Source organism: Nyctibius grandis, chromosome 7 (genome assembly GCF_013368605.1).
Source record: "Nyctibius grandis isolate bNycGra1 chromosome 7, bNycGra1.pri, whole genome shotgun sequence".
Lineage (NCBI taxonomy): Eukaryota > Metazoa > Chordata > Aves > Nyctibiiformes > Nyctibiidae > Nyctibius > Nyctibius grandis.
In genome coordinates this window covers 3,861,260-3,874,631 of record NC_090664.1, presented here as the reverse complement: position 1 = coordinate 3,874,631, position 13,372 = coordinate 3,861,260, and the positions used below count along the sequence as shown (strand labels likewise).

Below are 13,372 nucleotides of genomic sequence, written 5' to 3'. Positions count from 1 at the left end.
TTTATAAATTCAGTAAGAATGTCTAGCTATTATGACAAAACATAGTTTTAATAAAAGAAAAGGAAACCACACTTAACACTAATTAAACTAAAATTAACTTAAAGTGCTCTCAAGCTTCATAGTACTGGAAGAGTGTTTCTTCACCAGGATCGGAAAGAAATCTCCAAGCATTTGAAGCTGCCAACCACTCCTAAAATACGAACAAATAAAATTCTTCCCATTTTGTAATGGGAAACCTGAGCTGCAAATATCTGATACTGATTTGCCCAAAATCACAAAGATGATCTCCAGCAGAATCTGCTTTTAAATTGAGGTCAATCAACATCCCAGACTGTGCTTGGTGATCAGTGAGTTTTATTGCCTCCCTCTGAGGTGCTGCTGTTAGCCTCTGTTAAACAAAAATTATCTAGCCATGAGGAGCTAATAATGCAAAGCGCAGTCAAAAACTGATGTGGAAGAGGAGTGAAGCTTCTTAACTGCCTTGAAAGGCTGCCAATGGCAGTAACTTGTTCTCCAAGCCCAGACGTATCCCTTTTCCTTCTTTCCCTTTTACTCTCTTTCAGTAGCACAGTTACAGTAGGATTTCTTGGTGTCCATCTCTTCTTCGTAGTGGCAAAGACGACTGGCTGGGACTCCTTTTGTTACCCATAATTTGGTGACACGCTCTTTGAGCTGTGAGAGGGGAGCTACATTTGCATGTCCCTTGGACATCTCTCTTGGTCCATCTGCTTTTCCAGCAAGTGATGAGCCATGAGTCTCCGTTAGCTTCCTCCTCATTAGCACCCCAGGTGAGAGCGGGGGCGGGCAGGGCTGATCTTTTCTAGACGACGACAGGACTGTCTACATAAGCTAAATAGTAAAGACTGTGTCGTGGTTTTAGTTCCTTTCCAGTTGAGCTGTGCCTTGAAGTTTCTTACTATTTAATTACAGGGATTAGGTTCTGCAGGTTCTGATGGAAACAAGTTTCTCTCTGATAGAACCAAAACCACAGCAGCATGGAAACCATGGTGCTTGAACTCACCTAGCTGACTTTTTGAGACAGATTCAACATTGACCAGTGTTGGTCTCAAGAGAGAAGGGGCAATTTTTATATTTTGCTCGTAACGCATCAGTTTGCTAATCCTTTCATTTTTGTGTCAGAGTGCACAGATATACAAACTAAATCATGAGAAGTTCTCCTTGAAGAAAGGACATGATAGCAACAGAGAAAAACTACTCTCGGATTATCCAATTGCTCTTCCTTCCTAGACAGGATCATTTCTCTTTGTACATTTACCTGTATCTTAAAACCAGCCTAGTCTTACATAAACCAAAAAATATTATTGGGAATATGTAAATAAAAATGTGGATCTGCAGCCCAGCACTAGCAGCAAAAAAAGAATAAACACACACAGAAGAGACAAAAAGTAATTTAACTGTGCAAAAGAAACAGCACTAGAAAACTTAGAGGCTGGCTGTTACTATGAGAGTAGTTTTGTTACGAACTTTCTCAAGTATCTGGCAATCAGGAAATTCTAGCCAGCATCTTAAGTGTTTTAGGAAAAAGGCCCACAGCCTGTCCAGTTACCAGTCATTCTGCAGGTGCATGAAACATCTCTTTCACACTCAAACTTGCAGATTTGCCTGTTTTCTGTTACAGATCAGCCACTCCTTTTTACATGGCTTACATACTTGTTTGGCAGGAAAAGGCAAGCTACAGAGCACCAAATGTCTGAGAGCTGCTGACATTATGCTCCCCTCCTCCCTGCCAAAGGAAGATATTCAAACCAGATCAGCTCTGTGACTTGCTTTACAGCAAATCCCCAGAAGCAAGAAGGCGATGAAGACATGAGGGAAAGGGAAAGTCAGTGAAACTGGCATTTAGGAGATTGCCCTGACAGCTGAGACATGAATAAAGCATGCTAAAATTTTTGCAGCTTCAACCTTAGGTGACTTTCACACGAGAAGTTTATGGCAGGACAGGAACTTCAAACACTGGCCTTGGAGCCAAGGGGCAGAGTGGTGCTCATTGCCTACCCAAACACGTGCCTGGTTTCAGTGTACGCTAACACAAATGCTCCCACGTCCTTGCTGGCAGAAGTCAAATTCTTGACAGATTCTAAGTGGTACCTGGCACTGGGAGGAGGGCAGGGGGGTGAGCCAGGGAAGGATTTTTTTGTGCCCATTTGTCTCTAGTTGTCAGTGATACTATTTTCTTCAGAACAGAGAAGATTGTCTGAAACCACATAAAAAGAGGATTACCATCAGAGCAAGGTCAGCAGAGAGATTGTGAGCAAATGCCATGCAGTTTGGAAAGAACTGGCTATTTTTTTAGAACATTTTTTCAAGTTTCAAGCATACAACTGAAGGTTGCAACTTCGCAGGCGATGCATCTGTAAAACATCTGTCAACATAGCCTCAAAGTGTGACATCTATTTCTTTAAAATTTCTTGCCAGTCCAGGAGTTTAAAGCTAACCCACCTAATGTGGCTGCAGTATATGAATACTCTGGTAAGAAGTTTGCAGCTAAAGAATGGGAGGAATGGCTGTTAGTGTCTACAGGAACTTGATTTCTCTGCAACTGTTTTGTTCCACAGAATACTTTCAGATACACTGTAGGTTTGATGACAAACAAGATGCTGTTTCAGAAGGCTGAGTGAGAGAGTTTGTGCACACTGTAGTTGTGTGTTATTCTGCCAAAAGATTAATTATAAAAGTGTGAGGTGTTATTTAGTAAATGAAGGAAGGCATTTTTGTGATTTTTTTTTAATTAAATAGGCTTTTGCTGAAGATGTTATTAAAGAAAGGCCATAACATAACAATGGAGAGATGATCCATAAATGTGCGACTGAAAAGTCAAGGATCAGTATCTAAGAAGCCAGGAATACAAATAAACCAGAAGCCCAGGCCCACAGCACACTTACTGAGGAAATGAGGCAGGGTGCGCACAGAGAAAGAATAAGACATTTTCTGTAATAATTCTTTTTTTTTTGAGCAGCTACTTTATTTTCTCTACCAAAGCACTCGGATTTAGCTGCATGGCAGGTGCCTGACGCAATGCGGGACACTGGCTGGCGGAGTTAATTCTTAATTAGTTCTGCCTCCTGAATCTGCTGAAAACCTAACCTCTAGAGCAAAGCAGTTCACTGATGACAGCACTTTTTCTGGCGCAGTTCATGTGAAGTGCATACAAAGGATAAAATTTTACTTTTCAGGTGCAGGACTTAATTCCATACTAGATATGCTGCTTTGGCTGAGTGGTTTTCACTTGCTACAGTCCAGGTGCCATCACCTTTTAAGCTTCTCTCATCCATCTCTCGGCTCTCTCGGCAGAGCTGATTTCACTTGTTCCTGACACAGCCTTCAACCAACTCACAGGAGTTGTGTTATTCATGACACCACAGCCCACGGCATGAATTATTTAGCTGATAACCTTATGCTCAGTCTGGAAAACCCTTCCACCGATGAGCTAATCCCCCAGATGTTGTGTGAGCAAACCCTATAGATTCCAAGCCAAAACACGAATCAAAAGAAAACAATCTGTCTCTTTTTTTTAAAAAAAACCCATATATATAAAAGAGCAATCTATGAACAAAACTGCAACAGCCCTGAAAGATTTAAGTACTTGGGAGGTCTGTTCCCACCACCTCTTCACAACTGGAGAATCAGCAATCAGTTATCAAGCAGCTTGTGGCTTTGTGGAGTGTTTTTTATCTGCTTATAATACAAATGAACAAGACCTGAATAATGAAAAGAGAATGAAAAGCTGTGATTAGATTTTTAACCTAAGTGTGTGGTTATCTTTGAGAGCTGAGAAAAGGGGAGAATATTCATTGTTTTCATGTAAAAGCTCCCCTTCTCCCCACTATCTCAGTGTCGGTCAGAGTGTACCACAAATCCTGCATCAAGTTCTTCTTAACAGCACTTAAAAATTTGGCCTGTTCTTCCCTCTTATTTAGACTAATCTACCACCTTTTCTGCAGTTGATATTGTCAACCTACCAAAGCCCAGAAAATTCAGAAAAATTTAATTAGGCAACCTGCAGTAATTAGTTCTCTCCTATTCTGGGATAAGTGTCATCAGCTATAACTAAAGCCATTTCTCCTATGCTAAGATATGCCAAGGAAAGCTCAAACGGTATCTGTGATAGTTGAATACCTCTGGGGCATTGCTGAACAGAGGTTAAATATGGGTCAAATCAAGATTACAGGCTGCTCTCCTGCAAATATTTGCACCTGCCCCCCTCAGGTCCTGTGATGGGGAGACAGGAGAGCTACTGGATTTCTGTTCTGTACTGCTACTCTGTGCCAAACCATAATTATATTCTGGCACTTGAGTATCCAGCAATTCAGAGTCTTTTTAGCTGTTATTCATGGTTGCCAAATGTATTTTCTATATTTTAACTGATAAATGTAATACATAGTCATTTGTCTAATATTACAAATGTAAGTTAAAAAAATTGTTAAAGTTCCTCTTGAAGCACAGAGGAAAAAATACCCATCTGCTGTTTGAAATCAAAACTCCTAAGAGAACATTTGCTTTGGAGCAGCAGAAAAATAATTAGAAGGGAAAAAACAAAATCAGCTAAAAGGAAAAATATGGAACTAAAACCAAGGTATTGCAATGAAATAAAAACCAGATTAAATAAAAGGCATTTGTCTGAATTAAATCAAATAAAGAGAATAAAAATGCCATTAATAAAAATACCAAAGGTCATTTATTGAGCTTGATTCAACAAGCACAATCATTTTTGCCTGCAATTTCCATTTCTAAATAAAAAAGCCTAGATCTTGCACATATGTTCTAATATCTGCCTGTCTATTCACTTACACATGCCTACAATGGTTTGTTCAGATGAAGTTACATATGCCTTTCGTCTTTGGATAAATAGAGCTGTAAATTAGCTACCAAAAAACATAACGCAGCTGCATCACTTTGCACAAATAAAGTACAAGGAACAATAGACAATGCTGGATAATAAACACAAGCAATTAGCAGGGAGCTTACATGTACTTTTTCCCATTGTAAAGGCTCTTTTTACTAATAAATACTGAGGCTGGGTGGGATGCTATCATATTACAATCATTTATCAGAAAATAAAAGTTTCTGTGTTTAAATGTGGGCAGATCAATAACTCTTAGAATTGTTAATATCAATACATAGCTCTGCCAGAACACATTTCATTTTCCAAAACAAAAGTGATCTAGGAATAAAAAACAAAGATGGAGTGGGAGTATTCATGGTAGCATTTGTATGACTAACCATAAGTTAGTTATTTACATGGACAAAGAATGCTGTAATTACCAGTGGGGTCAAATTAAATAACACCATCAATTAATAACATGCTACAGTGAATATGCATCTTAGTCCTTCAGAAGCTGGATCAAGCTAGATTGCTTTTAGAGATGCAATGAATTTAATTTGCTGAGTGACATTCATAGTCTGAACCATATTCTTGTATTTTCCTGCCACCTCTACAAGATATACATCTTATCAAGGCTAGAAAAATCCCTGCATTTTCAAATCAACAGCATGCCCTTTCTATCCTGTGGTCTTCACAGCCTAAGCAGCTCCTTCTCAAAAAGGCTTGGATTATTTTTCCATCCAGGTTTGACTGCTCCACCTGAGCACTTTCTTTCCTCTTACCTGCAAATAATGGGCCACAACAACTCATATAACATTTCAATACCATAGTATGCATGACAATGACTATAGCACGTATTTATATAGCCCCCAAGCGTTCCCAGTGAGGGTTGGAAAACCAGTGCACTACACACTTACAGACACAAAGAAACCTGACTACGTCCAGACCTAACGAACTATCACATCTCCCCGTGCTTTCAGTGGAGACAAGAGCAAGCAGCATGCAGGCATGTTACGTGTGTGGGAAAATTAGGTTTGTGGCAGTGATTGGCTTGCCATGCATGTGTGTATGGTGTGATCTTGGCAGTGAAGGCTGAGTAGCTTGATGTCGAGAGGAAAGAAACAGATTATGATACGGTCAGAATGGTGCAGACTGTTGCCTAACACGCTCCTGTCCATCTGAATACTAGTTGTCATCTGTCCCCCTCTACTGTTTGCTCATCTGCCACTTCATTTTCCATCAAAGGGGAATTTCTTCCCACCCTTTGGGATGCCACCAACCGCCACGTCCTCCTCCAGCCACCTTTACAGAAAGAAAGAAGCTACAAGTGCATTATGAAAAAAATATGCTTTTCCCTTGTAAGAAAAATACAGCTTCTGTTCTGTAAGTGCTCTCTTTTTATTGTTGTGGCTTTGAAACACACATGCAGATGCCTTTTATGATCTTAAGCTTTGGGTGACACATTTCTGGAAACTCCAGTTTGTTAGCTCCATGCCAGCAAAGCTGGGGAAAAAAAAAGATTAGGCACTAATGAGATCTGGAGTCCCAAAGAGATGAAAGCATAAAGGCGTAATTGTGTTTAGCAAAATGGTTGCTGAGAAACGTACCTAGTGTAACAAGTGACTCCTCTTTCCTGACATCCACGCTGAGCAGCTTTACACCACCTCTGGTCCCCTCCCGATAAGGAAGCCTCCAGTGGATCCAGCTCTACAGAAAAGAAAGATGAACAGAGGCAAAACGACCAGTACAAATCCACTATGTTGGCAGCACTTTAGAAGCCACTGGATTAAACCAGGAATTAAACTTTCCCCTGGACTTCTAAAAATTAAGGATTCAAGTGGAAGAGCATGTAATCTCATACATGAAATGCCAAGCCACTGTAACCGCATCTGGTGAAAGGGATGCTCCTACCAGGCTCTGCAGCCAAGAGGGCAGGATTTCTGGGGTCAGAGGGAAAGCAAGCGAGGAGCCTGACTTCGTAATTCAGTTCTTGGGGCACTTGGCTGGAAGTAGGGAGTCTGAGTTTTTGACTATGGAGTTAGGCTCCTTCGTCCTGATGCTTAGGCAACTCTGAATGTGTCCTGCTGGACACATGCAGGTCTGCATCAGAGGGGATATTGTTTCAGCTGCAAATAAAAAGGTCAGGCTACAGAGAGCAGGCTAGGGAGAAAATAGAAACAGGACTTTTAGGAGCCAGATGGAAATTTTCTTGAGATGACAACAATTATCATTATAATACATTCTTATTCATGGGAACAATCAAAGGAGAAATGATACATGAATTTTCCACCACTGTCAGTACAAAGTACAAAGGAACACTCAAGTGCACCCGCTGATAAATAAACAGGTTCTTGAAAAGCCAGGACATAAAAGGATAATGTTCAAGTCAGCTGGGAGCTGTGCTGGACCTTTGAAGGGATTGAGGAGGGCAAGCTGGAGTCCACGGCAGAGGCATGCAAAACCTTCACTGGGCAAGTGTGCTACTGCTCTGCTGCACAGCCCGGACTGTATGTTGAATTTCCAGCTCTCACCTATTAAGCCTGGAAACCAGATGGCTTGACCTTCCACAGAAAGGAAACCTCCAAGGCACACAGCTACTGCCCTTGCAAGCGTGTTTAGGAATTGAGGGTGCTGTATAGGAAAGGCGAATATATCAGTCTGAAAGCTCTAATAAGAATAATATCTCTTCTGATAATAAAAATAAATTGCATGATAGTAAGACACATTTTTGTCTCTATAAAACACCCTGAAATAATCTCCCCAGTTGCACCTTTTTCACAGAGTCACCACTAAGGTTTATGGCAATTAATGGTCAGGCTGCCCCAGACCCCACAAAACACCACGGTGTATTGCAAACAGCACACGACGACTTCTGTTGTGATGCTTGGTTTTTACATCAGGAAAACATGGCAACCCAAGTGCAATAGCTGAAGTGTTTTTACATTATTTTTTCTTCCTTAGCAGACTGAAAAAGAAAACACCAGTCAAAAGTATGCTGTTGCTTAGTGATTTCAGCTGCACGTTATGCACGCTTGCAGGAGAAAAGGCAGACAGAGCAAGGCCTCGGATTTTTTTTATGTAAACTACTGAAAAGGTAACATCCTCATCCAGGATGTGGGTTCAAACAGCTCTTCAGCTTGAAGGAATTATTTTTATCTATTCTATATTAAATAACTATAATTCCAGATTCTTTATCACCTAGGGAAAGGTCATAACCATCTGAGGTCATTGTGGACTAGGGCACTTTTCATCTTTCCCATTAAAAGTATATGTATATTCCCCTCTAAATATGGAAATTGTGGTGGATCTGGTTTTGGATCATCTAACTCTTCCCATCTACCTGGTACTTCTCTCCTCAGTTTCCATCCCAAGACCTTGAGACCTGAAAGTGAGCACCACGGTGTTTAACTGCATTTCTCATGGATCTTGCCCCTACCAAATTCCCCAGGGCACCATTTTATTCGTCAGATTCATACTCACAGAGTAACACCAAAACAGAAGAGTACCCACATCAAAACCAGGTCCCTCCCCGTGCTTCCCCCATTTCAGAGCTAGTGTTCTAGGGCTGGTACTCAGGCAGATTTGGCCTTGGCTAGCTCAAAATCCCCAATGAGCTCTTGCCTGCAAGATCTTGGCCAAATCACTGCATTCCTCTGAGCCTCATATTTGACATCTGCAAAGCCAGGACAACAATAATGACTTCCATGGCGAAAATTCTTCATATCTGCTTCTGAAAAGTACTACGAGAGAGTCATATTTTATTTATTATTGTTGCTGTAATTATTATTATTCCTATGCAGTCCCGTCATCTCTGTGAGCTCCTTACACATAGATAAGTGTATTCATAGAGCACAAATTACTGGGATGTCAGCTAAATTACTGTGCCTCGTAATTCCAATTACTCTTTCCCTTCTGTAGCGTCATATACTCAGTCGTGATTCGAACCATCTGGATGAAGAGCAAAGCTCAGGCTGTCATCATATCCAGCTGCCCTGGTGAGTCTCAGCACATATGTGTCTCCAGCCTCGTGATTTGAATCCAGCCAGTCCCCCCAAATCCAGGAATGTCAAGACATACAGAGTCGCACTGGGCCCCCATCACTGCCATGGGAATGAGGTTTCTGTAATTGCTCATTCGTAACTCTTTTCTACATTATTTACCTTTTTTCCTTTGACACTAAATCCCCTTTAGAGAAACAATAGAAAACACCTGCGAGAAAATAATTAAAAAGTAAAAAATCCTTATTCGAATAATTTAGAATCCCTATTCCTAGAACTTTGCCCATTTCCAGGATAATTTTTTCCTAACATATAGTTAGATGACACTTTTGCTGTGTTTTTACATGCCCTTGCAAGTCTGGATGTTGGTCAAACTCAGAAATTCCTGGCTACAGAAAGCTATAAAATGAGCTGAGCTTTCCACCCCAAGACCATAAACATTTTTGGACTGTTCTGAGCTATTTTGGCAAAGAGCATAAAACATTTCAAGATACTCACTTTTCAGCTGCCTTTTCTATTAGTTATGAAGAAAAATATGTTCATTTACACGAATGTGTTCTACAACACAACTGTAAGAGCACACAACCAGTTAGTGCAGCCAAGTGGTGAGTGGAAAGACATCAAACCACGGGGACCAAGTTGATGGTACTTGCCTGAAGCAGGATCATGGATCATGTCTGGTACAGGAGGAAGTGTCCTAATGTCATGTTGCACATATTCAGGTACCCTTCCTTATGTCATAACCTTACATCTGTCAACTATAATCTAAGATTTACTTTTCCTTTGAAAAGCTTGAGCAGGACTGATTTCTAATGATCCTGCCTTCATGACACAATCAGTATTAACTGGTCTTGAAAAAAATGTCATTCTCCTCATCCAGGAGGTATATTCTGCTCTAAAAGTCACAAAGTGATTTCCAGTAATATTACATATGGACTAATTTCAGGCTTCTACATGGGATGTTTCACTGATAACAAGCCCACGTTAATTTTCTACATATTTTTTCTTTACAAATTACATAGCCTTGATATGCTGCTTTTGTAAGAGGTGCAAGAAGTTGTGTACACAGAGTTAATTCCAATTACATTAAGAAAAATTCCAGTCCTAAGTTTGGGCTACAAGAGTTTAAAGATGTTTTGATAAAAAATGACCTTCTTTTGTATTCACTAGAGTGAACTTAATTATTCTGACCCAGCAACATGAACAGTAAATTGACATTAATAATGGAATCAGGCATATTATTGCAATCATGCTGGTACTGTTATTCAAATATGGAACTTGATTCTCAGAGACGTTAGTGTGACTTCAGAGGAAATGAGATCAACCAGCCTTGGTGTGAGACTGAATAGAATTTGCTTCTCAATTCAAGCCACACTCCGTTTCTGAAAAGCTAGTCTAACAGCATTTCGTATTTCATTACTGAGTCAACGTGGAGAGTAAAATGCATGACTGATTATCCAAAGCATCAAAAAGAGTAAGAGGTTAAGGGAGTGGAGCATCCTTCTGACTGAAATGCATGTAAAAGTGAACACGTAGGCTGTTTTGCCAGGTTGTTTCTCCTCTTTTGTTAATTATAGCTGCCAGTTCCTTTCAGAAAATGTCTCCTACACCACCACTCTGGTTGCGGTTTTGTAGCTGTGATGGTGCATGGTTTTTATTAGGCTGGTATAACTGGGCACATAGGCATTGGTTCTCATGACTGAGTGTCGAGGGTCAGGAATACCCAGCTCCCACAAAGCTTCAGGAAGACCTTTTCTGCTTACACTGCTCTTTTTGATTGTGGGTGGCTCAGGTTTTGAGTGTCCGAATTGAGCAGGCTTGGAAGTGTCTGAATTTCGGCAACTACTGAGTCCCTGCCTGACACCAGGGAAGGACGGGACACATATCGCTGTCCTGCCTGCGGAGGTTTGCACTGGCACATCCAAGCACCAGCCCTGCGCTTTTACTAGCTGAACTCTTCCTTCCCCAGGTGACAAAACCTCTGCTGGCTACACCAGTCGTGGCTTCATATCCAGGGCGAAAGTGAAAGCAATCAAGTACAGCATCGTAATTGTCCTGGGTAAGTGAAAAGCCCCACAGCTGGTAGCTGGGGAGGATGCTGATGTTAGGAACTGATCTTCCTCAGCTCGCTCTGCCATCAGCAGATAAAGTGCAATAGATGGCTCAGAGAAGGAGCTTTACTTAGACCCCCCGACTTGCCTTCTGACCTTGTCCTTCCCCACTCCTCTGGCTGATAAGCTCCTATTTTAGGCATCTGGCATAAGCATCAAATGAAATTATATGCACAGCCCTTCATGCGCATAAAGAAAGTAAAGGAGGTACATTGCCTACAAGCAACAAAGGAAGGGGTCATCTCCTTCCCATCCAGGCTGCCAAAAGACTTGCAACTGAGTTGTCTTTTGGGCTTAGAGACTATGTATGGCATGTTAGGTGCTGGGGAGGTGCAAGGGAGAGGAAGGAGAGGCAAAGGATGCAGAGCAATTGAATTTGATGTCAGAAGCGTGTTGCCTGCCAAGGTGGGAAGGATGAGCTCTCCTTTCCCGACTGGGCAGCAGATGACTACAGTGTAGGTATCCTCCATCTCCCAGGGAGATGACATTATTCTGATGGAATTAGGAGGCTGACATCCCATCTTGATAAACAAAGGCAGCGTCACACCAGGATTGTGATTAGCTGCCAGAGACAGGCAGGAAGGCAACCAAAGCTATTTACTCCCGATAGCTGACAGCCATCCCTTACCACTGAAAAAGAGATCACTCCTCTTTCCAACGCTACACAAAGTTCAGACTGGATGATATTGTGACAATAGCTACTACTGAGGTGCTTAGCTCACTCTTTGGTGGTAGTGATTCATGCTTTTCAGAAGTCCAAGAACAACTTCTCTGTGTCTGAACGTTTCTGCGTGGCAATCAGAGAAAGCTTTTGTCAGAAACTACTACTATCGCAAAGCCATCAGATATCAAGAAGTCACCTGGATGCTGACCCAAATGGGTCAGGGAGAGATCGTGTGGCTGATTTCATAGATACCTGTATATTTACAACTCAGGTACTTATGGATTAGTTGACTGAACTGCCTGTCCCAGTGTTTCTCTGTAAATTTTTAATTAAAAGCCTTTGTGAAAGGAGATGACATAGAAATTTGTGAGGGACAGATTCATTCCCTACGTCTGCAAATAAAGGTAAACCTATGGTTTATTTCAGCTACCTCTGAACAAAAGCAGGAGCTGTGCAGTCTTCTCTTCCCTTCCCCAAATTCATCCCTCAAATTGCAGTATAGGAATTAGAGTCTTCCTGCACGATCCATACACACAGCATGTCCAACCAGCATGCCAAATGACATTGGTCTGCCGTAATGTGCTGTGAAAGGGTGTCATTCCTCGCTCCTGGGTGTCTAAGAGCCCTTTTTTAATAGGTGGCTGTGACAGGCAGTGCTGTCACGGAGCGGCACTTCGGTGGTGTGTACATTTAGATTGGCTGCTCGCTCAGGGGACCATTAAAAGAGCACTTCACTATAACTGATGATGCTTTAACTGGCTACCTATTTACCCTTTATGTGTTGTGTAGTGCTCAAAAGTGCCTTGATATGTCTAGAGGGAGCACTCTAAACACTTAGAGGAGCACACATAATATATTTTATGGGAATTAAAATAAAAATAAAGACAAATAAAAGCACAATCTAATAACTGTTCTCTTAAATAAGACCCTGAATAGGGAGAGATTGTTTTTGCATGAACAAATATTTATGTGTTATGACAGTCTCTCTGTGCCCGTGTGATTACCTCCCGAAATACTTAAACTATCTAATGTCAAGCTCTTCCTCTCTCCGTCTCTCTTCCAGCATTCATTCTCTGTTGGAGTCCTTACTTTCTTTTTGATATCCTGGACAACTTCAACATACTCCCTGAGACCAAGGAGCGCTTCTACGCATCCGTGATCATTCAGAACCTGCCAGCCCTGAACAGTGCCATCAACCCTCTGATCTACTGCGTCTTCAGCAATCATCTCTGCCCCCCTTTCAAGTATCGCTCCTTTACTGGCACTCTGACTACCTCCTAAAAAGGGAGGAAACATATATACACAACTGACTACCTATTTTCACCTGTTTTAATTCTGACCATTCCTTATTTTCTTTAGGGAAAGACGAACACGAAGGCTTGGGGGAACTTTCCGGGACAGGAGCGATGGAGGGCAGGAGATGCAGGTCCTGTCCAAGCCAGAATACATCTAGCACGGGCGATGCCCCACAAAGCCACACCAGGAGCTCTACCAAGGAAAGCCGAGGTCCCCCACAAGCCCCAAGCAGCGTGAATGGATGGACACCAACTGGCAAGAGCCTGCACCTCGCTGCTGTTGAGCAGCAGACGTATATTAGAACAGCACTGCAGCCACTGTTGTGAGGGCTCATCTTGGCCCTCTGTTTTCAAGCAAGCTATAATATATATGTACTCCAAATGGCAAAAAACAATGTAAATGGTGTCTAGCCAGAGTCTTCTCTTTATTTTTCAGGAGTCACTAAAAGCCATCTACTCTA

The 13,372-nt window shown here is 41.7% G+C and overlaps 1 protein-coding gene across 1 annotated transcript in view; it reads left to right on the top strand.

The window, feature by feature from the left end:
* NPSR1 (neuropeptide S receptor 1) overlaps positions 1 to 13,069 on the top strand; it is a 59,750-nt gene extending 46,681 nt beyond the window's left edge. Inside the window, exons 6-9 of the mRNA XM_068405323.1 lie at positions 8,762 to 8,838; positions 10,811 to 10,900; positions 12,680 to 12,860; positions 12,976 to 13,069. Of these exons, the coding sequence (XP_068261424.1) occupies positions 8,762 to 8,838; positions 10,811 to 10,900; positions 12,680 to 12,860; positions 12,976 to 13,069 (442 nt within the window). The remainder of the gene's footprint in view (positions 1 to 8,761; positions 8,839 to 10,810; positions 10,901 to 12,679; positions 12,861 to 12,975) is intronic.
* The last annotated feature ends 303 nt before the right edge of the window (positions 13,070 to 13,372 follow it).